At 38.9% G+C, this 26,375-nt stretch overlaps 1 protein-coding gene across 1 annotated transcript in view; it reads left to right on the top strand.

The window, feature by feature from the left end:
- The first annotated feature begins 298 nt into the window (after positions 1–298).
- Positions 299–26,375, top strand: part of LOC140598562 (rho GTPase-activating protein 20-like) — a 42,641-nt gene continuing 16,564 nt past the window's right edge. The window contains exons 1-8 of the mRNA XM_072755346.1: positions 299–639; positions 1,452–1,641; positions 2,872–2,983; positions 7,018–7,193; positions 10,472–10,581; positions 11,100–11,289; positions 12,533–12,644; positions 16,691–16,864. Coding sequence (XP_072611447.1) covers positions 1,546–1,641; positions 2,872–2,983; positions 7,018–7,193; positions 10,472–10,581; positions 11,100–11,289; positions 12,533–12,644; positions 16,691–16,836 — 942 coding nt within the window. The 5' untranslated portion in view covers positions 299–639; positions 1,452–1,545 and the 3' untranslated portion in view covers positions 16,837–16,864. The remainder of the gene's footprint in view (positions 640–1,451; positions 1,642–2,871; positions 2,984–7,017; positions 7,194–10,471; positions 10,582–11,099; positions 11,290–12,532; positions 12,645–16,690; positions 16,865–26,375) is intronic.

Here is a 26,375-nt window from a genome sequence, read left to right as displayed (position 1 = left end):
TGGAGGAACAGACTCTGCAACCTTGGTCTGAATAGTATCATGTCAAACTATCTGGAGAATTGACCTACACTAGAAATGAATACATCCTACACTAGAAATGAATACATCATGAGTTTGCCATTAGATTCTCTACTTTTGTATAGTTCAGGAAAGGAAGAATGATGCAATTATGAGAGTAGCTTTTGTAGTAGTTTGCAGAAAAGCACACAAAAGAGCAAGTGCCCTATGATAGAAGGGAGCTTTGTCTTCCTTTCCACTGAAGGCTATGCTCTGCTTTGATGCTTTCATTTTTGTCAGAGAAAAGCCACACACCTGCTTTTGCACGTGCAAGTCAATGGAGAGTCAGAGCTTAGCCCCATGTGGGTCACAGTTTGGGTATCTATGAAGGAAGTAGGAATCAACTGAAGTTTTCAGCTAAGTGTTTTCTCTGTGATATTTCCAATATATATTTTGTATTAAATATACATATGTGTGTGTGTGTGTTTCTGTGTATATTTGTGTGTGTGTGTTTTTTTTTTATCCACATAAGGATTTTCTTGAAAATATCGAAGGAAGTTTACTTTCATCGGACCTCTACGAAAAATGGCTTTGTGTTCTTGACGAAGTCACTGAGAAGGAAAAAATAAATGCAGCCCGGAGGTAATGATGCAATAATTACTCTACTCTGGTCATGGCTCAGAAATACAGCCAATATACTATTAGGAAAATATTGGCTTCCTTCTTGCCACTTTGACCACTAAAATAACATTCAATGCCAAATGGTTTCTTTTTTTAATAATATATTTAATTGTTATTTATTTGTGTTCAATTTGCCAACATACAGAATAACACCCAGTGCTCATCCCATTCACCCTCATCCTCAGTGCCCGTCACCCATTCACCCCTACCCCCCACCCTCCTCCCCTTCCATCACCCCTAGTTCGTTTCCCAGAGTTAAGAGTCTTTATGTTCTATCTCCCTTTCTGATATTTCCCACACATTTCTTCTACCTTCCCTTATATTCCCTTTCACTATTATTTATATTCCCCAAATCAATGAGAACATACAATGCCAAATGGTTTCAATTCTTCTCACCCATGGAGGCCAGTTTCAGAATACAGGCATGCCTTATGGCTATTATTGTACTTCTCCTGACCTTATTAAGTAGACTCCTAAGCCGTTGTACAACTTCTCTTATATATGAAACTGGTAGACAAAAGTCAGTGGCCTAAGAGAGATGCCAGAGCATCAACAGCCCGGGTATAACCTTCAGTTTGTCAAACATTTAACCAGAGAGGGTTAGCTCAGAAATTGAATTCGATAAAACATATTTCTATACGTTAATGCCTGGAACTCTGCTACAGCAGGTTGTATACTGGATCTAGAGAGATGTTCTCTGCTCTCCGTCTCTATACTTCAAGCTGCTAAGTGCAATGACTTGCCTTATTCAAAAGTGCATCTTTCTGATTTAGGCTTCTAACACAGCTGCCAAAAGCGAATGTTGTTCTCTTGCGATACCTTTTCGGCGTGCTCTACAACATTGAGCAACAATCCTCATCCAATCAGATGACAGCTTATGATTTATCAATGTGTATAGCTCCAAGTCTGCTTTGTCCACCCATTTCCTGCAGCTTTGAATTGGAAGACAACTTGATTAAGAAGGTAGAGAGATCTCTCATATGTGTCCCCTGTGGTTTAGAATCCATGCTTTGAGTCTGAAATGTGTAGTAGTAAATTCGAAGGAACAGTTCTGAAAAGTGCACATCTTCATTGCCTTCCTTGGAATGGCAGACTTCTTTATCCTACTCTGGTGGAATATGGGAAGGGGTGTTGTTAAATTGCGAAATGCAGAGCAGTTGAGTTGTTTCTTTCCCATCCAAGAGATTCAATACTAGACTCACTAAACAAAAGAGAGAGAGAGTGGCATAATATGATAGAAAAGACCTGGGCTTCGGAGTTTGACAAGCCAAGGTTCAACTCTCAGTCTGATCCTTGATGAGGGAGATTGGAAATTTGGTCAAAGCCATGGCTTCCTCATGACCTCATGGTCAAAACCCCCAGCTCCTGTGGTTCTTACTGGCACATCCTAGGTAACTCAGGCACTATGAGTGCCCATGGCTCCAAACACATTGGCCTTGCTCTGCAAGTTGTGGCTCTTTTAGAAAAATACTTGGCTACAGTTTTGCCTCTGCTACATCCGACAGAAACTAGTGAGATATTACAAAACATCCTAATGAAGCCACACATACCTAATAAGATGACAGCTTTTCCCCAAGCTCATGCTGAGAGCCAGCATTCGGCAAAGCAAGACATGAGTAGGGACTGTGGTTAGACAGACAGACATGTTTTCTCTCCAGACTTGTGATTTTTACTCAAAAACCAAGCAAAAGAAAACATCAAAAAAGAAAAATCCACAGGAATATCCACTTTCCAAAAAACATTCTTCCCTATTTTAGAAATGGATTTCATAGGATTTCATGTATGTTTTACACATTTTAATGAGATATTATCCTAAGTTACAACCCAATATTTTCTAGAAGCAAAATTTTACACAATAAGTAAAGTTTAAGAAGGCAGGTTACTTTGAAAGCTGTCTTAGTTTTAACGATGAAACCATTGGTATCACAATGTTAGGTATTAAACTAGGCCACAAATTAGGAGTTTAGTCCACTGACTACTAGTATTTTAAAATCTGTACCCAAAGTACAATGGAAAGTATCACTCTAAGTTATCTTATTAGAGAACTTGGGTTTCTATATATTTTTATCAACTCTGAATTTTTCATAGAAGTCTTTCACAGTTTTGGTTAGATCCAAGGTTTATAAACAAAATGTGACCTATAACTCTTCCATATGAAAACGAGCACCCCACTGTGTTCTTTTTGCATTACAGGCTTCTCTCATACAGTTTATGATTGAAAATTGCTTGAAGATATTTGGCGAAGACATCACTTCTCTCTTGGGAGAGAATTCAAAGAATTGTCATTACAATGAGAAGGCTGCAGGTACTGTGGATAATTTAATAGGCTTTAGGGAGACACAGGCAGCAAGGTTGCCAGGGGTCATGGCAGATACTTAGCCCTGTTCTGGAGCCCAGAGCATGCCCAGGGCAATGATTCCCAGCTGCTCCTTCTTCTGAAGGCTGGCTAGCAGGTCAAGGGAGGTTTCACACTGTTGGAGACCCACGAAAGCTTAGAAACTTCAAGACGTTTTGGCAGTATTAGGAGATAGCATGGTATGATACAGTGTTTGGGGATTTTTTAAAACACAATTTTAAATGGATCCCACATCTATATTGTATTATATATGTAGGTAAGCATATAATGCATAATTATTTATTTCTACTTTGGTTGAAACCAGAGCATGGGACTTTTATTCCTCCTCCATCCTCTTTTTGATCAGTGGCTCTTGAGGCACCATAGGATTCCAGTGCTCTTTAAAATGAGTTGAAAAGAACCAGCATCATTGAGAGAAAAGGACTTGACTTGATGTCAAACAACCTCTCCAGAGTATAAATTCCAGTGCCCCCATTTATCAGCTATAGGACCTTTGGCCAATTACTCTAGCTCCGTATCACTTTATTCATGCCTAAAATGTGGATAAAAATAATGCCTAAATCTTAGAAGTGTTGTCAAGATTCAATAACATAAAGGATGTAAAAACATTTCTAAAATGCAAATAATAAAACTAGGAGAAGTTCCCCTGAGACTAGTGTGAGTATTATTGGAGCCTAGCTAATCACAGCTCACTGGCAACACCCCATTTTGTAAATAAAGTTTAGATTCAGAACTTGGAGACACATATCATCAATCCCTCCATACTTTTGATGTCTTCGTTTTACAACATATACCTCATTGTGTTCAGGAAATCTTTAGGGTAATCCATGTCATCAGGAATTAAGATGAGTCTAGTGCCAAGTCAGAGAATATGCTGGTGCAAGACAAGTGTTTGTTTTTCATGTCGTCAGTGACAGAAAAACAAACTGTTGAATCCAAGCCACTGAGAGTGATAGTGATTTCCAGAAGAGCACAACTGCAGAATGCTACCAAGTCCCCATGTGGTCCATCCACCTACATGTCTACAGTTTAGTAAGGCACTGAAGACTGGAATCTCCATAATGACACTTGACACCTCCTCTTTATTTTTCCAATGAATGAGAAATGAACCCCTTCCAAGACCCAGCTATTTGCATTCAAAAGATTTTCCTTGGTCCCATATATTCATATTGAGGATATCTTCCCACAAATTATCTCCTCTATCTTCAATGCCGACCATATCCTATGACATACTTTTTGAATTGTATTGTACTGTGTTGTGTTGTTTCCTTTTTATGGATAATAAAAATAATTCCATAGCTCAGTAGGTTAGACAACCATTTCTTTGTTTATGATTCACATAACCCTTCAGTGGAAGCTCATTTGATCAGTTCTGGTTTCAGCTGAGGTCACCTGTGCACTTACAGTTAGCCTGCAGCTCCTGTCGAGCTAACCTAGGTTTCTGTGTATTGGCGCTGGCTTTCAATTGGTCCCCATGTCTTCCATAAGATAGCTTCTCCTCCTTTCATATGGTGGAGGAAGATTACCCAGAGGCAAGAGGGACTTTTCAAGAGTTAATGTGGGAGAGGACTGTGCAAAGGACCACGCCAAAGGTGGTGGTTTTCAAGACAAGGAGGCATTATTTCTTGAGACCACACATCATAAAACTCACAGCAGCACCACTACCACACATATCCTTTCCTTCACTGGCTTTTCATCCTCAGTTCTGTACACCAGCATTTCCTAAGGGGTATTCCAAGTAGGGTAGGAAGTATCTTTGAAATACTAATTTTTTTTTTTACCTGAGATATTCCTTCCCTCATCCTGCTTCCTACCTTAAGCTGCCATCAGAGACAATTAAATCACCTCCTCAGGGCATAGAAGCAAGAGGAGAATATGAGGAAAAGGGATCTCCATGTTGCTTATGAGTTTTACCGTGTTAGCTTTAAAGGAAACAGAAATGATTCATGGCATAGAGTAGAAGATTTCGGTGGCAATCTCACGGGAAAAAAGCCTAAAACCTTGGTAGGTACATGGGATATCTGCACCATTTCCTGCATGGAAACCAAATGGAAGCAGAAAATCCTCACAGAATAGTGAGCTGACATGTCTAAGAACTATGGGGCCCTCTATGTCCATGCAGAGTTTCTAATACCTCAACATGGAACATGTATCTCCATCAGTCCCAGAATAGTATGGAAGAAATAAAAAGCCACTGGGTGTGAAAGACATGCCTCAGCAATAAGAGTACAGGCCAATTTCCCAGGACCAGAGAGCAGTTTGGACACCTCAGCAACTATTTATATACATCAATGACACAGAGCAATTAGATAAGTGGCACTTCACCATTTTACAACTTGTCCTGCACCAGAAGACTCCGGAACATAGACACACTCATGGGGGCAATTAAGAAAACCTAAATCACTACCAGTCTCAGAACAGAGAATCAAACTAGGCATCAAGTGAGCTATTTAGAACTACAGAACTGTACATTTCTGAATCATGCCAGCGTGTAGACGGGGATTGCTATCAGTGCATATAGAATATATGATCCATGCATTGTTTTCCCTTTCCCAGGAAGGGTTCCCTTGTGAAATAGGTCTAGGAAATTCTTACTTTCCCAGTTTTCTTCCCCATATATTTCACATTATTCGACCCTTTTGAAGCGACCCCATTCATTAATGATCCTGGGAACATTTATTGCCTTGTGCTGAATAGTATCTTATATATTTAGTTTAACTTGGTGTAGACAGCATCATTTACGTTAAAGTTGAGCAAACCAAAGCTTTAAAATGCTGAGCTTGCTAAGTCGCAGAACATGGATGCTTCTGGTGCAGTGCTGGCCCCACATGAGTGGAGGTGCTGATGCACGTAGTACATCCCAGAAAAGCCAAGTTGCCCAGCGTTTAAGGTTATTTGTTGAAATGTTCCTCATCTTTTTATCCTTCGACAGCTTGGCTCATCTGTTGACTCTTAAAGCAATCGGTTATTTAAGCAATGTTAAGGTATCTTCAAAGGGAAACATTCACTGCTGAGCAGTAGAAATTTGAACTCAGCTTTTCACTGCTGATCTCCTTTTCTTTGGAAAGTTCTTCCTTCAATAGGGAATGTTGAGTAGTTGAAAATCATCTCTGGAAACTGGTGGTCTATAAATGCATTCCTAACCTCTTATTGTTTTGCATTTTCTATGTTTTCTTTCAAGCCTTGTACTTGTGTGTAGGTGTATATATACATGTATGTTTGAGTGTGTGTGTGAGGAAGTGTGTTTCCACACTTCATTGTGGCTTAGGCTCTTTTCAGTAAATGTTAAACCTATTTAACCAAAAACATCATCTATGGGTGGGTTGGTGGGGTATGACAAGAGAACACAGCCACCACATAGCCAGCATGTGATGACTACTTCCCAAGGACCCTGACTGCAGAAAGTCGTCCTTGAAGATGGCCCAGAGCAGAGGAACCAGAGAAGTAGGGGTCAGGCAGATTGTGTCCTGAGAGGCAATTCCTTTGGATGGTAGAAACTTGAGCACTCAGAAAGCCAAGGAGAGAATCTGAGGCTGAGGGGAGCCTGGCTGTGAAAGCACAGGATTACCAAACTCAGCTTGATTTGCATACCAAAAACTTATAGCTTTTAAAATCAGAAAAAAATAAAAAATAAAAAAATAAAATCAGGTCTGATACCTGAACCCACTGATCACACCAGTAGAAAGCAAACATCTACAGTTTCAGTGCCTCCAGATCAGTGTAATGGCAGTAACTGATGGCCAAGGAAATAATCACCCTGAGTCTGATCAAGTCCCAGGTTTACCCATCAGTCTGAATGTTATTGGCAAGAACTCACCAATGCCATGAGGATGCTGTTAGCCAATATCAGAACGTGGAGAGCTCTGCACAAGAAATGACTCAGTTTCCCTCTTCTAGCCTATACAATGAACATGCTGTATAATGGCAATGGTGAAAATATGTCTAAGTGAATTAAAAAAACACTAATCTCCCTTCTTCCTTAGATTCAGACCAGAACACCAAGGAAAGCAGTGCTTTCACGAACTCGGCATTTTGCCACTGTGCTGGCACTTGCCAGAACAACCAGTGCAGAGCTGCACTGTCTGAAAAACCAGGACAGCTCTTTGGAGTTTCCCTCACGGATATCTTTCATAAGGACAACTTCCCCTTCCCAATACTGGTAGGTCTCAGTATGGTCTTTTATTGCCTTCCTGAGGAGAGGGACCTCGGAGAGGCCAAGTGTCCTCATGCAAACCTACCCACAAATGGAGAAATCATTAGACAGCACCTGGCTTTGGCTGAGAACCTTTGCTAGTGTCATTTGATTTACCTCCTACAGAGTCATGAGACCAATACACAGAACGACGTTTTGTCCATTCCACTTCTTTCCACAGAGACCCATGTAGGCCTGTTCAGATCAGTCAAAATGGACTCTGTGTGCATGAATCATCTTCACATTCTGCTGTTGGCTTCCTGAACTCACAGTAGTCTCAGGTCTCCTTCAATGGAGTCTACTTAATCTAACAACTGAAAACATCTTACCTAAGCATAAAGACTCATCCTGAGGCATATATGAATCTGCTAATTCTAAAAGAGCATGTTAAATGACAGCCACAGAGTTTGGCCTGTGTTATCTGAAATCGGTATACTGAATTGTCAGTATGGAAACTGCGGAGTATCCAGGACCTCTGCAACCCTGCACTAGATTTGGGAATGTTATCCTAGGTGTGAAGAAATTAACCACGTTAGTTCCATGCTTGCTACTACCCCAGTCCTTGCATCACAGCAATTTTAGGGGGTAGCTATAACTGTCATCCTCCACACATTATAAATGGATTAGAAAGTTTTCAGTACAGTTCGCATGTGCCCCAGGTCACACAATATATCAGAAGCAGAGTAGGTTTCTGAACCCTTGGTCCATCTGACTCCAGCCCTTATTATCTTTCTACACTGCAGGGAGAGGGCATGAAGATAGAGCAAAGGACGGTTGAAAGACTCATGAAGGGAATGTAATCAGAGAATAAGAGAGCATTTGAGCTATTCTTTTAAAGAGGAAGGGAAATAGAGATAGTAGGATTGGAGGATACAATCACTTAAAGAGGAATCAACTAATGGGAAATGAGTATACAAAAGATTTCCATATATGGGGAAGTGCATCTATGGAAGGGAATAATGAAAAAAGACTGATAAAGTAGGAGACCCGGCGAGGATTCCACAAGACCTTGAAACACGGAAGCTTGATTTAAAAGTAAATTCAATGAAAAAATCTGATTTAAATAAGTGATTACAAAGTTTCAGTGTATGACTGTAACGGGGATTTTGGGTAGAAACGATAGAGACACATTGACTAAAGAATCTAAATTGACTTTACTTCTGCAGCTCTAAAACTGTATACCATCCGATAGCCTAGCTCTTTCAAAAAGGAAGCAAGCTTTTGCTCTGGGCTTGAGATATGAAATGCCATATACTCTTCTTTTTTTCCTACATTATATGTTTTCCTTTATCAATCAAAAAGGACCACTCATGGAAGGCATCTTCAGAAAATCAGCCAGTATAAAATCATGCAGAATCCTAAAAGAGAAACTAAATTCTAGGCACAGAGTGAACTTGGACAGTGAATCTGTTCTTCTGGTACCATCTGTTTTAAAGGTGGGGAAAGTTCTAGCTTTATCCACATATGAGTTACTCAAGCTGTGATGGTGTCTTTCATTATGATTGCCCAAGAACCAACATAGGCATAACTGTTTAAGAACTGGTCAGATGGAAAACACTTCATGAAATAAAAATTTAAGGAAGATACTGTAGAAGGAAAAAGCCCCTTACATTAGAGATACTTTCTGTTTTCACCACACACCTCCCACCTGAAGACTCCATGCAAAATACTAGTACTAATGTGACTACTATAATAATAAGAAATTTCAAAATATACATTGACACTTTCATAACGTTTACCAAAGAAAACATCCTGTTCCTGATGATTACCTCACCACACTCCTAATGAAGGCAGTTTCCAAAAGAAAAATCACATGAAAAATTTGAGAATAGATCTAGAAGTTCACAATAGTAAGCAAATGTTTACTTTATGAGGGATACAAAAAGGCTCAGTGAGGCGACCAAATCATTCTTAACCATCATTGTCTCCTGTTTCTTAGTGCCTTTTACTTTTAAGTCATGGAGGAAGGATTTCGCCATTTGTGTCTCCTTTCACCAGATCTTAGGTATCCTTTTGTTAATATTTGTGATGTCTAGCCCAAAATCCAAGGTTATAATGACACGGTAACCAGCTCTAGCTACATGCCTCTTTTGATAAATCTAACTTTTGGAGTAGGTGCAAGAGACAAAAGTACTTTGGTATTCTGAAAATTCAATAGAATGACTTAAGAACTAGATTAATTTGGAAATTATACAGCTACATCACAGATATCCCATTCTATTGCTAAAATGGTAATGGAGAAAGAAGTGAGAACTAGAACAAAGAATTTAATCCATCTACCTTGGCACTTTGCTAACAGCTCTGAACAAAAGTATGTGAAGGCAGTAATGATGGCACTCTTAGAACCAAGGTCATATTTGGTCCTTCCTTGTCACAAGTGGTCTTTCCTTGTCCCCCATTACTGTCCAACTATATGATAAATAGCAATACTCCCTGACCACTACTACACCGGGCTACAGTAAAACACACCAGTAAATAGGCATCAAGACACAGGAGAAAGAATGATGATACATTAGGTACTCGAATAGCATGATAAGTGTTGCCCTCTTGAAGGTGCACACCTGCAATTGATGTTTCTAGCAAGGTTTAGTAGGGTCTTTTCTATTTCCGTGTTATAGGCACAGCCTAGGAGGATGGTGACCACGTGTGCATAGAGTTCTTAGACATTTCTGAAGCTTTCCCTACTTAAAGTTGACTAATCTTTGTGGAGGAACAGACTCTGCAACCTTGGCCTGAATAGTATCATGTCAAACTATCTGGAGAATTGGTCTACACTAGAAATGAATACATCCACAGGAACATCATGAGTTTGCCATTAGACCATCTACTTTTGTATAGTTAAGGAAAGGAAGAATGAAGCAATTATGAGAGTAGCTTTTGTAGTAGTTTGCAAAAAAGCACACAAGAGAGTAAGTGCCATATGATAGAAGGGAGCTTTGTCTTCCTTTCCACTGAAGCGTAGGCTCTGCTTTGATGCTTTCATTTTTGTTGGAGAAAATCCACAACCTGCTTTTGCACGTGCAAGTCAATGGAGAGTATGAGGTGAACTCCGTGTGGGTCACAGTTCGGGTATCTAGGAAGAAATTAGGGACTGAACTGAAGTTTTGAACTAAGTGTTTTCTCTGTGATATTTCCAATATATATTTTGTATCATATATACCTATATATTTGTGTGTGTGTGTGTGTCTGCGTCTGTGTGAATGTGTCTGTTTGCATGTATTGATTTATTTTTCTATCCACATAAGGATTTTCTTGAAAATATCGAAGGAAGTTTACTTTCATCGGAACTCTACGAAAAATGGCTTGGTGTTCTTGACGAAATGACCGAGGAGGAGAAAATAAATGCAGCCCGGAGGTAATGATGCAATAAGTACTCTACTCTGGTCATGGCTCAGAAATACAGCCAATATACTATTAGGAAAATACTGGCTTCCTTCTTGCCTCTTTGACCACTAAAACAATATTCAATGCCAAATAGTTTCAATTCTTCACACCCATGGAGGCCAGTTTCAGAATACAGGCATGCCTTATGGCTATTATTGCTCTTCTCCAGACCTTATTAATGTGGACTCCTTAGCCATTATACAACTTCTGTATATATGAAACTGGTAAACAAAAGTCAGTGGCCTAAAAGAGATGCCAGAGCATCAACAGTCTGTGGTATAACCTTCAGTTTGTCAATGATTTAAACAGAGTGGGTTATCTCAGAAATTGAATTCGGTAAAACATTTTTGTATACGTTCATGCCTGGAACTCTGCTACAGCAGGCTGTGTACTAGATCTAGAAAGATGTTCTCTGCTCTCCATCTCTATACTTCCAGCTGCTAAGTGCAATGACTTGCCTTATTCAAAAGTACATCCTTCTGACTTTAGGCTTCTAGCTCAGCTGCCAAATGTGAATGTGGTTGTCTTGCGATACCTTTTCGGAGTGCTACACAACATTGAGCAAGAATCCTCACCCAACCAGATATCAGCTTATGATTTATCAGTGTGTATAGCCCCAAGCATTCTTTGTCCACCTAATTGTGGCAGCTTGGAATTGGAAGAGAACTTCATAAAAAAGGTAGGGAGAGCTCTCATATGTGTCCCCTGAGGTTTAGAATCCATGCTTTGAACCTGAAATGTGTAGTAGTCAATTGGATGGATCAGTTCTGAACAGTGCACATCTTCATAGGCTTCCTTGGAATTGCAGAGTTTGTTATCCTTCTCTGGTGGAATCTGGGAAGGGGTGTTGTTAAAGTGGGAAACGCAGGGCAGTTGAGTTGCTTCTTTCCCATCCAGGAGATTCAATACTAGACTGACTAAACAAAAGAGAGAGAAGAATGATGTAATATGGTAGAAAAGACCTGGGCTCCAGAGTTTGACAAGCCAAGGTCAGATCTCAGCCTTATCCTTCTCAGCCTTATCCTTGAGGCGGGAGCTTGTAACCTTGGGCAAAGCCATGGTTTCTTCATGACACAATGATAACAACCCCCGGCTTCTGTGGTCCTTACTGGCACGTCCTAGGTGCCTCGGGCACTATGAGCACCCATGGCTCCAAACACATTGGCTTTGCTCTGCAAGTCTTGGCTCATTTAGAAAAATACTTGGCTACTGTTTTGCCTCCGCTACATCAGACAGAAACTAGAGAGATATTCCAGAACATCCTAATGAAGCCACACATGCCTAATAAGATGACAGCTTTTCCCCAAGCTCATGCCAAGAGCCAGCTTTAGGCAAAGCGAGACATGAGAAGGGACTTCGGTTAGAGAGACAGACATGTTATCTCCCCATCCCTGTGAGGTTTTACTCAAAAACAAAACAAAAGAAAACATAGAAAAAAAATCCACAGGAATATGCACTTTCCAAAAAAATATTCTGCCCTATTTAAGAAATTGATTTCATAGGAATTTGTCTCTGCTTTATACATTTTAATCATATATTATACTAAGTTACATCCCAATATTTTCTGGAAGCAAATATTTACAAAATAAGTAAACTTTCAGAAGGTAGATTACTTTGAAAGCTATCCTAGTTTTAAGGTGTAACCATTGGTATCACAATATTAGCTATTAAATTATGCCACAAATTAGGACTTTAGCCCACTGACTAGTAGTATTTTAAAATCTGTACTCAAAGTACAATGGAAAGTATCACTCTATGTTATTTTATTAGAGAAATTGGGTTTCTATATATTTTTATCAACTCTGAATTTTTCATAGAAGTCTTTCACAGTTTTGGTTAGATCCAAGGTTTATAAACAAAATGTGACTTATAACTCTTCCATATGAAAAAGAGCACCCCATTGTGTTCTTTTTGCATTACAGGCTTCTCTTATACAATTTTTGTATGAAAATTGTCTGAAGATATTTGGCGAAGACATCACTTCTCTCATGGGAGATAATTCAAAGAGTTGTCATTACAATGAGAAGGCTGCAGGTACTGTGGATAATTTAATAAGCTTTAGGGAGACACAGACAGCAAGGTTGCCAGGGGTCATGGCAGATACTTAGCCCTGTTCTGGAGCCCAGAGCATCCCCAGGGCAATGATTCCCAGCTGCTCCTTCTTCTGAAGGCTGGCTAGCAGGTCAAGGGAGGTTTCACACTGTTGGAGACCCACGAAAGCATAGAAACTTCAAGACGTTTTGGCAGTATTAGGAGATAGCATGGTATGATACAGTGTTTGGGGATTTTTTAAAACACAATTTTAAATGGATCCCACATCTATATTGTATTATATATGTAGGTAAGCATATAATGCATAATTATTTATTTCTAGTAATAATATATAAATGTGCTCTGGTTGAAACCATAGCACGGGACTTTTATTCCTGCTCCATCCTCTTTATGATCAGTGGCTCTTGAGGCACCACAGGATTCCAGTGCTCTTTAAAAGAAGTTGAAAAGAACCAGCATCATTGAGAGAAAAGGACTTGACTTGATGTCAAACAACCTCTCCAGGGTACAAATTCCAGTGCCCCCATTTATCAGCTATAGGACCTTTGGCCAATTACTCTAGCTCCGTATCACTTTATTCATGCCTAAAATGTGGATAAAAATAATGTCTAAATCTTAGAAATGTTGTGAAGATTCAATAAGATAAAGGGTGTAAAACACATTTCTAAAACGTAATTAATAGAACTAGGAAAAGTTCCCCTGAGACTAGTGTGAGTATTATTGGAGCCTAACAAATCACAGCTCACTGGCAACACCCCATTTTTTGTAAAATGGCGTTTAGATTCAGAACCTGGAGATACATATCATCAATCCCTCCATACTTTTGACATGTCTTCGTTTTACGACATATACCTCATTGTGTTGAGGGAAGCTTTTGGATAATCCGTGTCATCAGGAATTAAGATGAGTCTAGTGCCATGTCAGAGAATGTGCTGGTGCAAGACAAGTGTTTGTTTTTCATGTCGTCAGTGACAGAAAAACAAACTGTTGAATCCAAGCCACTGAGAGTGCTACTGATTTCCCAAAAGGCACAACTGCAGAATGTTACCAAGTTCCCATCTGGCATGCGTCCATCCACCTACATATCTACAGTTTATGAAGTCACTGAAGACTGGAATCTCCATAATGACACTTGACACCTCCTCTTTATTTTTCCAATGAATGAGAAATGAACCCCTTCCAAGACCCAGCTATTTGCATTCAAAAGATTTTCCATGGTCCCATATATTCATATTGAGGATATCGTCCCACAAATTATCTCCTCTATCTTCAATGCCGACCATATCCTATTACCTACTTTTTGAATTGTATTGTACTGTGTTGTGTTGTATACTTTTATATGGATAATAAAAATCATTCCATAGCTCAGTAGGTTAGACAACCATTTCTTTGTTCATGATTCACATAACCCTTCAGTGGAAGCTCATTTGAGCAGTTCTGGTTTCAGCTGAGGTCACATGTGCACTTACAGTTAGCCTGCAGCTCCTGTCGAGCTAACCTAGGTGTCTGTGTATTGGCGCTGGCTCTCAATTGGTCCCCATGTCTTCCATAAGGTAGCTTCTCCTCCTTTCATATGGTGGAGGAAGAGTACCCAGAGGCAAGAGGGACTTTTCAAGAGTTAATGTGGGAGAGGACTGTGCAAAGGACCACGCCAAAGGTGGTGGTTTTCAAGACGAGGAGGCATTATTTCTTGAGACCACACATCATAAAACTCACAGCAGCACCACTACCACACATATCCTTTCCTTCACTGGCTTTTCATCCTCATTTCTGTACACCAGCATTTCCTAAGGGGTATTCCAAGTAGGGTAGGAAGAATCTTTGAAATACTAATTTTTTTTTACCTGAGATATTCCTTCCCTCAACCTTCTTCCTACCTTAAGCTGCCTTTAGAGACAATTAAATCACCTCCTCCGGGCATAGAAGCAAGAGGAGAATATGAGGAAAAGGGATCTCCATGTTGCTTATGAGTTTTACAGTGTTGGCTTTCTAGGGAACAGAAATGATTCATGGCATAGAGTAGAAGATTTGGGTGGCAATCTCACGGGAAAAAAGCCCAAAACCTTTGGTAGGTACATAGGATATCTGCACCATTTCCTGCATGGAAACCAAATGGAAGCAGAAAATCCTCACAGAATAGTGAGCTGACATGTCTAAGAACTATGGGGCCCTCTATGTCCATGTAAGTTTCTTATACCTCAACATGGAACATGTATCTCCATCAGTCCCAGAATAGTATGGAAGAAATAAAAAGCCACTGGGTGTGAAAGACATGCCTCAGCAATAGGAGTACAGGCCAATTTCCCAGGACCAGAGAGCAATTTGGACACCTCAGCAGCTATTTATATACATCAATGACACAGAGCAATTAGATAAGTGGCACTTCACCATTTTACAACTTGTCCTGCACCAGAAGACTCCAGAACATAGACACACTCATGGGGCAATTAAGAAAACCTAAATCACTACCAGTCTCAGAACAGAGAATCAAACTAGGCATCAAGTGAGCTATTTAGAACTACAGAACTGTACATTTCTGAGTTATGCCAGCGTGTAGACGGAGATTGCTATCAGTGCATAGAGAATATATGATCCATGCATTGTTTTCCCTTTCCCAGGAACGGTTCCCTTGTTAAATAGGTCTAGGAAATTCTTACTTTCCTTTTGGAAGTCAAATGCCCCAGTTTTCTTCCCCATATATTTCACATTATTCGACCCTTTTGAAGCGACCCCATTCATTAATGATCCTGGGAACATTTATTGTCTTGTGCCGAATAGTATCTTATACATTTAGTTTAACTTGGTGTAGACAGCATCATTTACGTTAAAGTTGAGCAAACCAAAGCTTTAAAATGCTGAGCTTCCTAAGTGGCAGAACATGGATGCTTCTGGTGCAGTGCTGGCCCTACATGAGTGGAGGTGCTGATGCACGTACTACATCCCAGAAAAGCCAAGTTGCCCGGTGTTTAAGGTTATTTGGCGAAATGTTCCTCATCTTTTTATCCTTCGACAGCTTGGCTCATCTGTTGACTCTTAAAGCAATCGGTTATTTAAGCAATGTTAAGGTATCTTCAAAGGGAAACATTCACTGCTGAGCAGTAGAAATTTGAACTCAGCTTTTCACTGCTGATCTCCTTTTCTTTGGAAAGTTCTTCCTTCAATAGGGAATGTTGAGTAGTTAAAAATCATCTCTGGAAACTGGTGGTCTATAAATGCATTCCTAACCTCTTATTGTTTTGCATTTTCTATGTTTTCTTTCAAGCCTTGTGCTTGTGTGTAGGTGTATATATACATGTATGTTTGAGTGTGTGTGTGAGGAAGTGTTTCCACACTTCATTCTGGTTTAGGCTCTTTTCAGTAAATGTTAAACCTATTTAACTGAAAACATCATTTCTGGGTGGGTTGGAGTGGTATCACAAGGGAACACAGCCACCACATAGCCAGCATGGAATGACTACTTCCCAAGGACCCTGACTGCAGAAAGTCGTCCTTGAAGGTGGCCCAGAGCAGAGGAACAGAGAAGTAGGGTCAGCAAGTTGTTTCCAAAGAGGCAGATCCTTTGGATGGTAGAACTTGAGCAGTCAGAAAGCCAAAGAGGAAATTTGAGGCTGAGGGGAGACTGGCTGTGAAAGCAGAGGATCACCACACTCAGTTTGACTTGCGTACCAAATCCTTCTAGCCTTTAAAATCAGATCTGACACCTGAACCCACTGATCACTCCAGTAGAAAACAAACATCTCCAGGTTCAGTGTCTCCTGTTGCATTGCAAAGACAGTAACTGATGGCACAGGAAATACTGACCTTCAATCTGATCGAGTCTCTAGGTTTAACCATCAGTCTGAAGGATATGAGGAAGAACTCTTCAACACCATAACGATGGTATTAGCCAACAGCACAACGTGGAGAGTTGTACCCAACAAATGACTCCGTTTCCCTCCTCTAGCCACTACAATGAACACGCTCTAGAATGACAATGGTGAAAATAAGGCTAAGTGAATGAAAATACACTAACCTCCCTTCTTCCTTAGATTCAGGCCAGAAGACCATTAAAAGAAGTCTTTTCAGAAGGTTAGCCTCTTGGTGCTACGGTGCTACTTGCTGCAACAAGTGCACACCTGAGCCTTCTGCAGATCCCAGACAGCGCTTTGGAGTTCCCTCTCGTGGATATCTGTAGTAATGACAACTTGCCCTTCTCAATTCTGGTAGGTCTCAGTTTGGTCTTTTATTGCCTTCCTGAGGAGGGGGACCTCGGAGAGGCCAAGTGTTCTCATGCAAACTTACCCCAAATGGGGAAATCTATAGACAGCCCCTGGCTGTGGCTGAGAAGCTTTGGTAGTGTCATTTGATTTATCTATTGCAGAGTCATGAGGCCAATACAGCAGGACAACTTTTTGTCCATTCCACTTTTTTCCAGAGACCCACGTAGGCCTGTTCAGATCAGTCAAAATGGACTCTGTGCATGAATCATCTTCACATTTTCCCATTGCCTTCTGAACTCACAGTAGTCTCCAGTCTCTTTCAACTGAGTCTACCTAATCTAACAACTGAAAACATCTTACCTAAGACTAAAGACACATCCTGTGCCAAATATGAATCCATGAATCCTAACAGAATATGTTAAATGACAGTCACAGAGGCATCTTCAAAAAATCAGCCAATATAAAATCATGCAGAATCCTAAAGCAGAAACTAAATTCTGGGGACAGAGTTAACTTGGACTGAGCAATTCATTTCTTAATTTTGAAGAGAAGATCCTGAGAATACTGATAAACTGTAAAAGGATAATTGCATAATCTAGAATGAATGACAGGCAATTAGGTGTTCCCCATTGGCCTTTACCATACCTGGGAGTAAGGTGTGTGTAATCATTAGTTAATATGCACTTAGTGATACAGTTAAGGTTTAACATGTCTAAAAGTAAAACAAAGGTACTTAGAATGACTATCTGACTTTATTCCAGAAAGAAAGTTACTCACAGGCTACCAGTATAAGAAAGCTAATTCTCATAATTGGTGGATCAATTACCATGATGAATCTCTCTCTCTCTCTCTCTCTCTCTCTCTCTCTCTAATAAGACTCAGTTTTTATTCATACGAGGAACATGTAAGAATTTGGTGAATGGAATATATATCAGTACAAGAAACCAGCTTTTTTTTTCAGAGAGCACTGAACAATGCCTTTTTTATTTTTCTGTAATTCTTTCTATGCTAGTCAAATGGGCCAATAAATACTCTGAAGATTTATAGTGGATGGTGAGTCTTTTCCAGTTTTGTTTTGTTTTACTTACCCATAGCATAACTGGTGCTACGAACAAATTGGTTTTTTCGTAGTCTTGGGCCTCAATGTCAGTATTAATTTAGTTGGCTTGCTCTTTTAAAGAATGAAGTCATTCCTTTGTCAAATAAAAGAAACAAGTAGAAAAACCAAATTGCCAAAGGAAAATTGTAATTTCTTAAAGTGGATAAAGAGACTGCTTTATAAGAATGGGAGGTTTTCCAAAATGTAAAAGTGTAAAACTAGTTGGGGGAAAAAAAAAACATAACAAAACAACATCATCCTCAGGATAATAATTATCTCTGGGCAAGGAAAGACCAGGATTAGGAGAAAGGGGAAAGAAAGAAACTCCAAGCACACATACATCAATTTAAATTCTTGGAAGATTTCAAAATGCTTACACTTCACCATGTGCTTCATACTAATGAAGAACATGTTGTAGGTAACTTGATCATATAAATATCTACCACATACCCATGCACACACAAACGCACACATTGAATTGTATATGTAAACATACAAAACACTGTTCAATGAATAAGTAAATAAACGACAGAAATTTTAGGATTTTGTATTTATTCATAAGAGACCGATAGAGAGGCAGAGACACAGACAGAGGGAGAAGCAGGCTCCTCACAGGCAGCCAGATGCGGGACTCGATCCCCAGACCAGGATCACACCCTGAGCCAAAGGCAGGCAGATGCTCAATCGCTGAGTCACCCAGAGGTCCCTAAACTACAGAAATTCTTAGCATTCAGCAATTTTATCTGTGATTCCTCTGTATTGATGATCTGGTTCACTCAGTCCAAGTGGCTGAACAGTAGTATTCCATTATATGATGATATATGTATGTGTGGGCACATCTAGTCAAACTTTCTAGAGGCTTACCTAGTTTATTAGCTTTCAAAGAAATTGATTTTTTAAATCATCTCCATAAATGTTTTTCCTAGGCTTATTAATTTGTGTTTTGTTTTTATAATTCTGTTGCTTCAACTTTCTTACTCTTTTGATTTCTTCATCTAGCTTCTTGGATTAAATGCTAGCTGATTGTAGTAAATATATTTAAGACTATTCAGAACTTCTAAGTATTGCTTTAGCTATACCTCACAAATTTATTTTTCATATTTTAGTTTGTTGATAAAGCCATTACAGTTTATGATTTTCCTTGTGAAGTCTTTTTTAACCTAGTCATTATTTAAGCATTTGGGTTTTTTTTTTTTCAGATTTTCTAACCTGTAGGATTTTAATTACTAGTTGTAATAGTTCATTTCTAATTAAACTGCACTGTAATCAGATAATATGGTTTGAATAACTATGACTCTTTGTGACTGAGAGTGTACAGTTGATTTTATAAATATTTACAATGTTGCATGCATGCTTTAGGAGAATGTCTATTCTCTGTTGTATCCTCTTTTGAGTGCAGGGATATGTAAACTCACAATTATGTCATACGTGTTACTCAAATTCTCTATATATTCTCCGAATGTGCAGTTTCTGAGAGAGGTGTTAAATTTTGCCACTATGCTTCTCTGAGCTTTTCACTTTTATTTTGTAATTCTGAGTTGTCGTAGTTGCTGGCTTTTGGTGTTTTATGGTTTAAGTCTATATTATTAGGCACATACAAATTTATAATTTCTGTAGCCTTTTCATGAATTATATATTATAGCTTATTTGGTTTATTCACATTAATGCTTCAACTTCATATTCGACTTTGACAGATATTGTTGCACTAGCGTTTTTTTTTTTTTTTTTTTGGTTCATATATGCTTAGTCTATTTCTTTTTTTCCCTTTTTATATTTTCTGTTTTAGGTTGTGTGTGTAGCAGTGTCCCCTGTAAGCAGCATATAACTGATTTTTTTATATCCACACTGATAATTTATTTTTTTTTATTTATGATAGTCACAGAGAGAGAGAGAGGCAGAGACACAGGCAGAGAGAGAAGCCCCGGGAACCCGATGTGGGATTCGATCCCAGGTCTCCAGGACCGCGCCCTGGGCCAAAGGCAGGTGCCAAGCCACTTCGCCACCCAGGGATCCCCACACTGATAATTTCTGATGTTTATTAAAGCGATTTAATCTATTACATTTATTGTCATTATAGTATATTTCGAGTTATACTGACAAACCGTATTTTGTGTTTCTTTTTCATTGAAGATTCCTCCTGGTTCCTTTTTTCTTCTTTCCTAAGTTTTGTTAGATTCATATATCATATTTTTGTATCCTCTGTGTCAATTTTTATTTATATTAGAATTTCTCAGCTATTATGTCTTTGACCAATTTGTTCCAATATTCCTCTATTATCTTTTACAAGAATCCATTAAAATTTTCTGAAACAATGATTCTCAAAGAACACTCGATACGAACAACCTTTTCACTTTTTCTCTTTGTACTGCATCCTGGGTAGAATTCTCAGTTCTTTTTTCCAGTTTATTAATTCCTTAACCTTGGTCATTCTAGAGTTTATTCTTTTACTTTCCTATTTTTTCTTTTCTCCACACCTATATGTTTTCTGGGATTACTAATCAGATCTTTTTCCTATTCATACAATTTTATATTTTTTCAGTAAAGATCATTTCAGGGGCATGTGAGTAGCTCAGTCGGTTGAGTATACAATTCTTGATTTTGGCTCAGGTCATGAGATGGAGCCCCCACATGGGGCTCCTCACTGGGCGGGGAGTCTGCTTGAGATACCTTCTCTTCTTCTCTCCTTCCCTGCTCTCTCTTGCTCATGTGCTCTCTCTTAATTAAATGAAAATCTTTAAAAAGTTCATTTCATTCATTTTCCCCTCTGATTTTGGTACCAAGAAGTAGGTCTTACTGTGACAAATACCTAAAAATGCCAAAGCAGCTTTAGAACTGGGTAAGGGGGAAGGCTGTAGAAGTTTGGAGGGCCACACTGGGAAAAGCCCCATTGCTGTGAAGGAACTATTGGTAGAAATAATAGATGTTGAAGGCGATTCTGGTAAGAGTTCAGAAATAAAATCAAGAGCTTCAGAGATAGACTGTATCTTTTAGAGAATACATAACTAATCAGAAACAGATTGTTCGAAACATGGATGTTGAAGATCTTTCTGTGAGATCTCAGATGGAAATAAGGAACGTGTTATTGGAAACCATAAACAAGGAGAACCTTGTCATGAAATGGCAGAAACTTGGCTTAACGAGTGTTCTAGTATTTTGTGGAAGTTTGAACTTGGAAGCAATAAAATCAGAGATTTATCTGAGTAGATTGCTCAGGAAAGTTTTAAAGGAGCTTGTTTCTTCCTGACTGCTTATACTAAAATGCAAGAAGAGAGAAATGAGTTGAAGAAGGTATTAAGCAAAAAGAAGTCAGGACTCAAAGATGTGGAAAATTCTCAAGTTTCCGAATTTCTCAGTTTGTCATCTCTGCTCTAGCACTTGTACTCATGCTCTTGCTATCCCTAGACAGTTCCCTTCTTGTCCTCTTCCCATCCATGTCCGACCTATAGAGTCAGCTTCCCAACAAAGTCTGTCTTGATTTGTTCAGTCATGTTGGCATTTTCTCTTGTGAATTTCTGTAGCCTTATAATCATTTTCCTGTGATTTTTGTGACATGTAGTCTTTAAGGCACGTTTCATTTTGTAATTTTACATTTTCTGAAATTGAAATTTCAATTTTACTCTCTTGTCTGTGTATATATCTATATCTTTTTCAGCAATTCTCTGTTTACCCATCAAATGCTTTTTATGGATAACACATATGTAATCCACGGGTCCTAGAATATGAGGAAATAGAAAATGTGACTGCTGAATGGTTCTCAGGTGGTTCTACATGGCACGTACAAGAGCAGGGCTAGAGCAGTGGGAAATTTAAGCAAACCAGTGGAGCCTTGCTCTGGTCACTCCACAGCCTTGAACAAGCAGCTCAACTCTTTTTTTATACTTTTTGCTTTATTACTTCATTTTTGGATCTGAGCAAAAAGTTTTGTGAACCCAAAAATATTGGTATAAATGTGTAGTATGTTTTAGCTTTGTCTCTCTTAGGAGAACACAGGCTTCTGCTCCCAAAGAGACTGGCACAGTTATGTCTAGATAATTGGGTCAGCTTATTCTTGATTGGTTTGTGTGCAAACATGCAGACTACATCCATAGTCATCACTCCTCTTAATCTTTCAAACATCTCTGTGCCAATCTCCTAAATGTTAGTTCCCTTCTAACATTTTCTTTAAAAAATGGTGCCTCAGGCCTCCCAGAATGAACACAAATTTTATAGCATTAATGGTTCTTTGCAGACAGCAAATTTTAGATTTCTTTCCAAAGCACATTAATGGGTGTTAAGAAAATCTGTAAATGGCTATAATTTAAGAAGAAAGTATTATCCTTAAGAGAAGATTAGAATTTGGAGGGAAAAACAACCACAATTTTTATCTAGAAACTTTTTATCTTCCCCCTCTGCCCCTTCTCCTGCATGCTCTCAATCAATCAATCAATCAATCATTCAATAAAATCTTTATTTCAAAAGAGGAAATGGGCTCACACAATTGTGGAGTCTGGCAAGTCTCAAATCTATAGGGCAAGCTTGCAGGCTAGAAATTCAGGTAAGAATTGATGTTATAGTCTTGAGCCCAAATTGCACAGGCAAATGAGACATTCAGGCAAGGTTTCTATGGCACAGTCTTGAGGCTGAATTCCTTCTTCTATTGGAAACTGGTCTTTGCTCTTAAGGCCTTCAACTGTTTGGATGATGCCCCCCACCCACACACACACACTACGGAATGTAATCTGCTTTACTCAAAGCCTACTAATTTAAATCTTATTCACATCTAATATATTCACAGTAACGTCTACACTAGTTCTTGACCAAACTATTGGGCACCATAGCATAACCACAATAACACATAAAATTAACCATCACGGTGTGTCATTGTCTATTAGGCTCTGTTTTCTACCTCTTTTCCTCACTCAGCTCTACTTCATTTCACCTTACTCCACCAAATAAAATGCAATATGATTTCAGCTTTGTAAGGGTCTCCAATCTGCTACAGACCTAAAACCTCTGAACTAATCAGGAGTTCAAAGAGCTCTCTAGATGACACAGCCACAAAGACCAAATTCCCAACAGCTTTGTGTATCAGAGGTTTTCCTGCATGGTAGGTTTGGTGGAAGAGACAATGAGTGAAAAAAGCAAATGTCTATGAGGCAGGCTGATCTCAAAATGTTAATACACATTTGCCACTGAATTCACATCATGGATGGTGTATCATTTGTGTCATTATTGCTCGAAGTAAATTTTCTTGAAGTCTTTAAACCTGTACCCTGATACATATGTCAAGACTGATGGAGAGTCGCTAGGTAAGGGTGGATCTGAGCTGCTCTTTCATTCTGTATTTGGAATCTCAGCAGTCATCTCCTGGAATTTTTTAGAGCAGAACTGATACAGCATCAGGGGCATTTCAAACTCTCAAAATGACATTTGAAAGCATTCAAATGAATGCTAGTAGCTGCATAAAGTAAGCACTAAAACGTGAGATTAACTATTGCTATGCTTCATGAGCCCTTTCACGTTTTTCTTCTAGCACCGTGGTAATAATAAAACTTAATCGTAGCAGCCTTGGCAGTTTAAAAACAGCACATATGTATTTCCACATTTGATTCTTCCTCCAAATAGCACCATGGACAAATATTGTTCGACAGATATGAAACTGGGGGCTCAGAATTCAGATTTCACTTGCGGAAAACAAATAGCAAATACTGGGTCAGAAGTAGATCACAGCTTTATCCACTATATCATCTCGTCTGTTAAACATTCTCAATTGCTGTTCTGGGAAATAAAAATCATTATGTTTCCAAAGTAAATTATGAACCAACAGCCCCGAACGACTTGTGTTAGAGGTAACAGTTCTTACACAAGAAAAAAAAAAAGCAACTATTTGTGGCATTACCATGAAAGTCTCTTACTGTGAACTGTCAGAGAAAAAAATTAAATTTACAAGACTCTCATTGATTTAAAATGTAACATTAAAAAACTAGAAGAAAAAAGAAATGGTGTTTTGTGTTATGATGATGAAGTAATTTTCTTTTGTGTCTGGTAATTGCATTGGAAAACATTTTTAAAAAATAAGTACAACTCACACTTAACTACATCTTTGAAGAAGTAGAGGAAGGAGGATATTCATTCAGAGGATCAGCTTGATCTTTGCTTCTTTCACAGAGATCAAAAGACTTACTCTTATTTGAGAGGGAAAAGCAGAATTCCATTAGGACTGAGATGAAGGATGCTGGGAGCAGAGTAGCTGCCTTCTCAGTGCTTCCTAATTGGGTATCCTATCTCCAGAAGATACTCTTAATGGATTCTTCAAAATCTTAATTCCAGTAATTAAGTCATTTAGACATTGGAAGGATGTTAAACAGAGTCCAGTAAGAGCAACAGGATTCAAAGTCACTGCAAATGACTAGAGTGGCAAAGAGATAAATGGATTGGAAAACAGGAAACTTTTTTCCTGGCCCTCTAAAGTTAATCTGCAGTGCCTCAAATGAGTTCATTTATCATTCATGGGCCAGATAATAGGTCTCAGAAATCTCAGAACTGGTTCTCTCTATATAAATCCATCCTTTGTTTTAGAAACAAATCCTAATTTTTCCCATTCTGTCCTCATCAGCACGCTGACTTCCGAGCCCAGCCCAACTCAGAATTTGTGGACTTCAGTGTAGTTAGGGGCCCGAATAATGTGACAAAATGTTCTTAGTTTTACTAAAATCAAACTCATCACACATATTACAGTAAGTTCTGAAATTGGTTATGTTGTTTTTTTTTCTTTAAGCACAACCACAACAAAAGTGATAAAGCCCCAACTGTATTTTCTTTCCAATGACAATGAACAATGAAATGTTCTCTGTTTCTGAGAGGATCATGTGTTCTATAGAAAGTAATTTAATAAAAAAAAAAGAACATCATTTAAGAAGGCACATCTTAGAGCAGTACAGACATTTAAAATTTGGGCCACGTATTTATGTTTTAAACTGCAGTTCTTACTCATTCTCTATCTTTTGCCATTTGCTTATCTCATTGGACAAGCATATTCTCAATAGCCGGTATCTCTTTCTCCATATATGGAACACTAATCACATACAGTTGAAAATCAGGAGGAAAATTAGCATTCTGTAAACACCAGTCACTTTCTTTCATGGTGCTTCACTTTATTTACTATAGAGATTTTATCGATATTGCCTGGAGTGACTTGCTCTTTTGTTGAGTTTATGGTTGATTTGTATCTCAACAGACTGTAAGTTCCATGAAAGCAGAGCCATTTTCTGTCACGTGTTCTTCTAGAGCCTGAGCCCCAAAGAGGTGTGCTTGGCACATAGTTTTGTTTTGTTTTTGTTGTTTTAGAGAGAGAGAGAAAGCTTATGCATGGGGGTGGGGTGGGGGGGGCAGAGAGAGGGAGAAAGAAAATCCACGCTCAGCATGGAGCCAATATGGGGCTCCATCTCATGACCCTGAGATTATGACCTGAGCCAAAATCAAGAGTAGGACACTTAACAGATTGACACTTAGCCCACCTGGCTGCCCCAAGGTATTCATGTATTTTAATAAACTCCAGGCACAGGACTAGACACATTGTGGACATTACCTCATTTAATTCTCAGAGTGATCTTGAAATGTAAATATATTAGCCCTTTTTCACAATGAGGAACCAAGGCTTAAAGGAATTAAGTAACTTGTGAAAAATCAAACAATTACGAATTTAGGTGTGCTGTGTGTTCTGTTTGGGGACCATGTTACAAGAAATGTTCCCAAAGTAGGCCATGGCTATAAACAAGATGATTATGGGGACTAAACAAAGTGGTCTTAAGTAACAACAGCATCAGACCATAAAAAAATTATTCCCTTTAAAACTTCTTTGTAATTAACTTTATTACATCAAGGATAAAGTCTCAAACTGGTGCCAGTTTGTATGTATTGCTCCCGCAGTAATTGCTACTCTCTTCTTCTCTCTCTCTGTCTCCTTATTTCACTTAAGGGCAGGGAAGAATATAAACCCAGACTTTGTTTGCAGTGTAGAAATCTTCTACAACTTACTTAAGGCAATTAGTTCTGGTTTCTGATTTGCACTAGTAACAGAGTTCCATCATCAATAAAATTTTAGATAAAAGCCTTAAATTTACTTAAGGAAAGTATTAATTAGATAAGAGTACAGGTGGGCAGCCCTGGAGGCTCAGCGGTTTAGCACCGGCTTTGGCCCAGGTTGTGGTCCTGAAGACAAAGGATCAAGTCCCACATTGGGCTCCCTGCATGGAGCCTGCTTCTCCCTCTGCCTGTGTCTCTGCACATATATATATCATGAGTAAATAAATAAAATTTAAAAAATACCTGTGAAAATTGGTTGACCTTGAAAGGAGTTCTGCTGCTATATTACATTGTTTGTTATAACTAATCTTCAAACACAGAGCTAAGCACCTACTTTAAAGCTACAAGCTT

The sequence above is a fragment of the Vulpes vulpes genome, chromosome 4 (genome assembly GCF_048418805.1).
Source record: "Vulpes vulpes isolate BD-2025 chromosome 4, VulVul3, whole genome shotgun sequence".
NCBI lineage: Eukaryota > Metazoa > Chordata > Mammalia > Carnivora > Canidae > Vulpes > Vulpes vulpes.
Note: the sequence above shows the minus strand (reverse complement) of the source record. Positions and strands in the feature narration are given on the sequence as shown.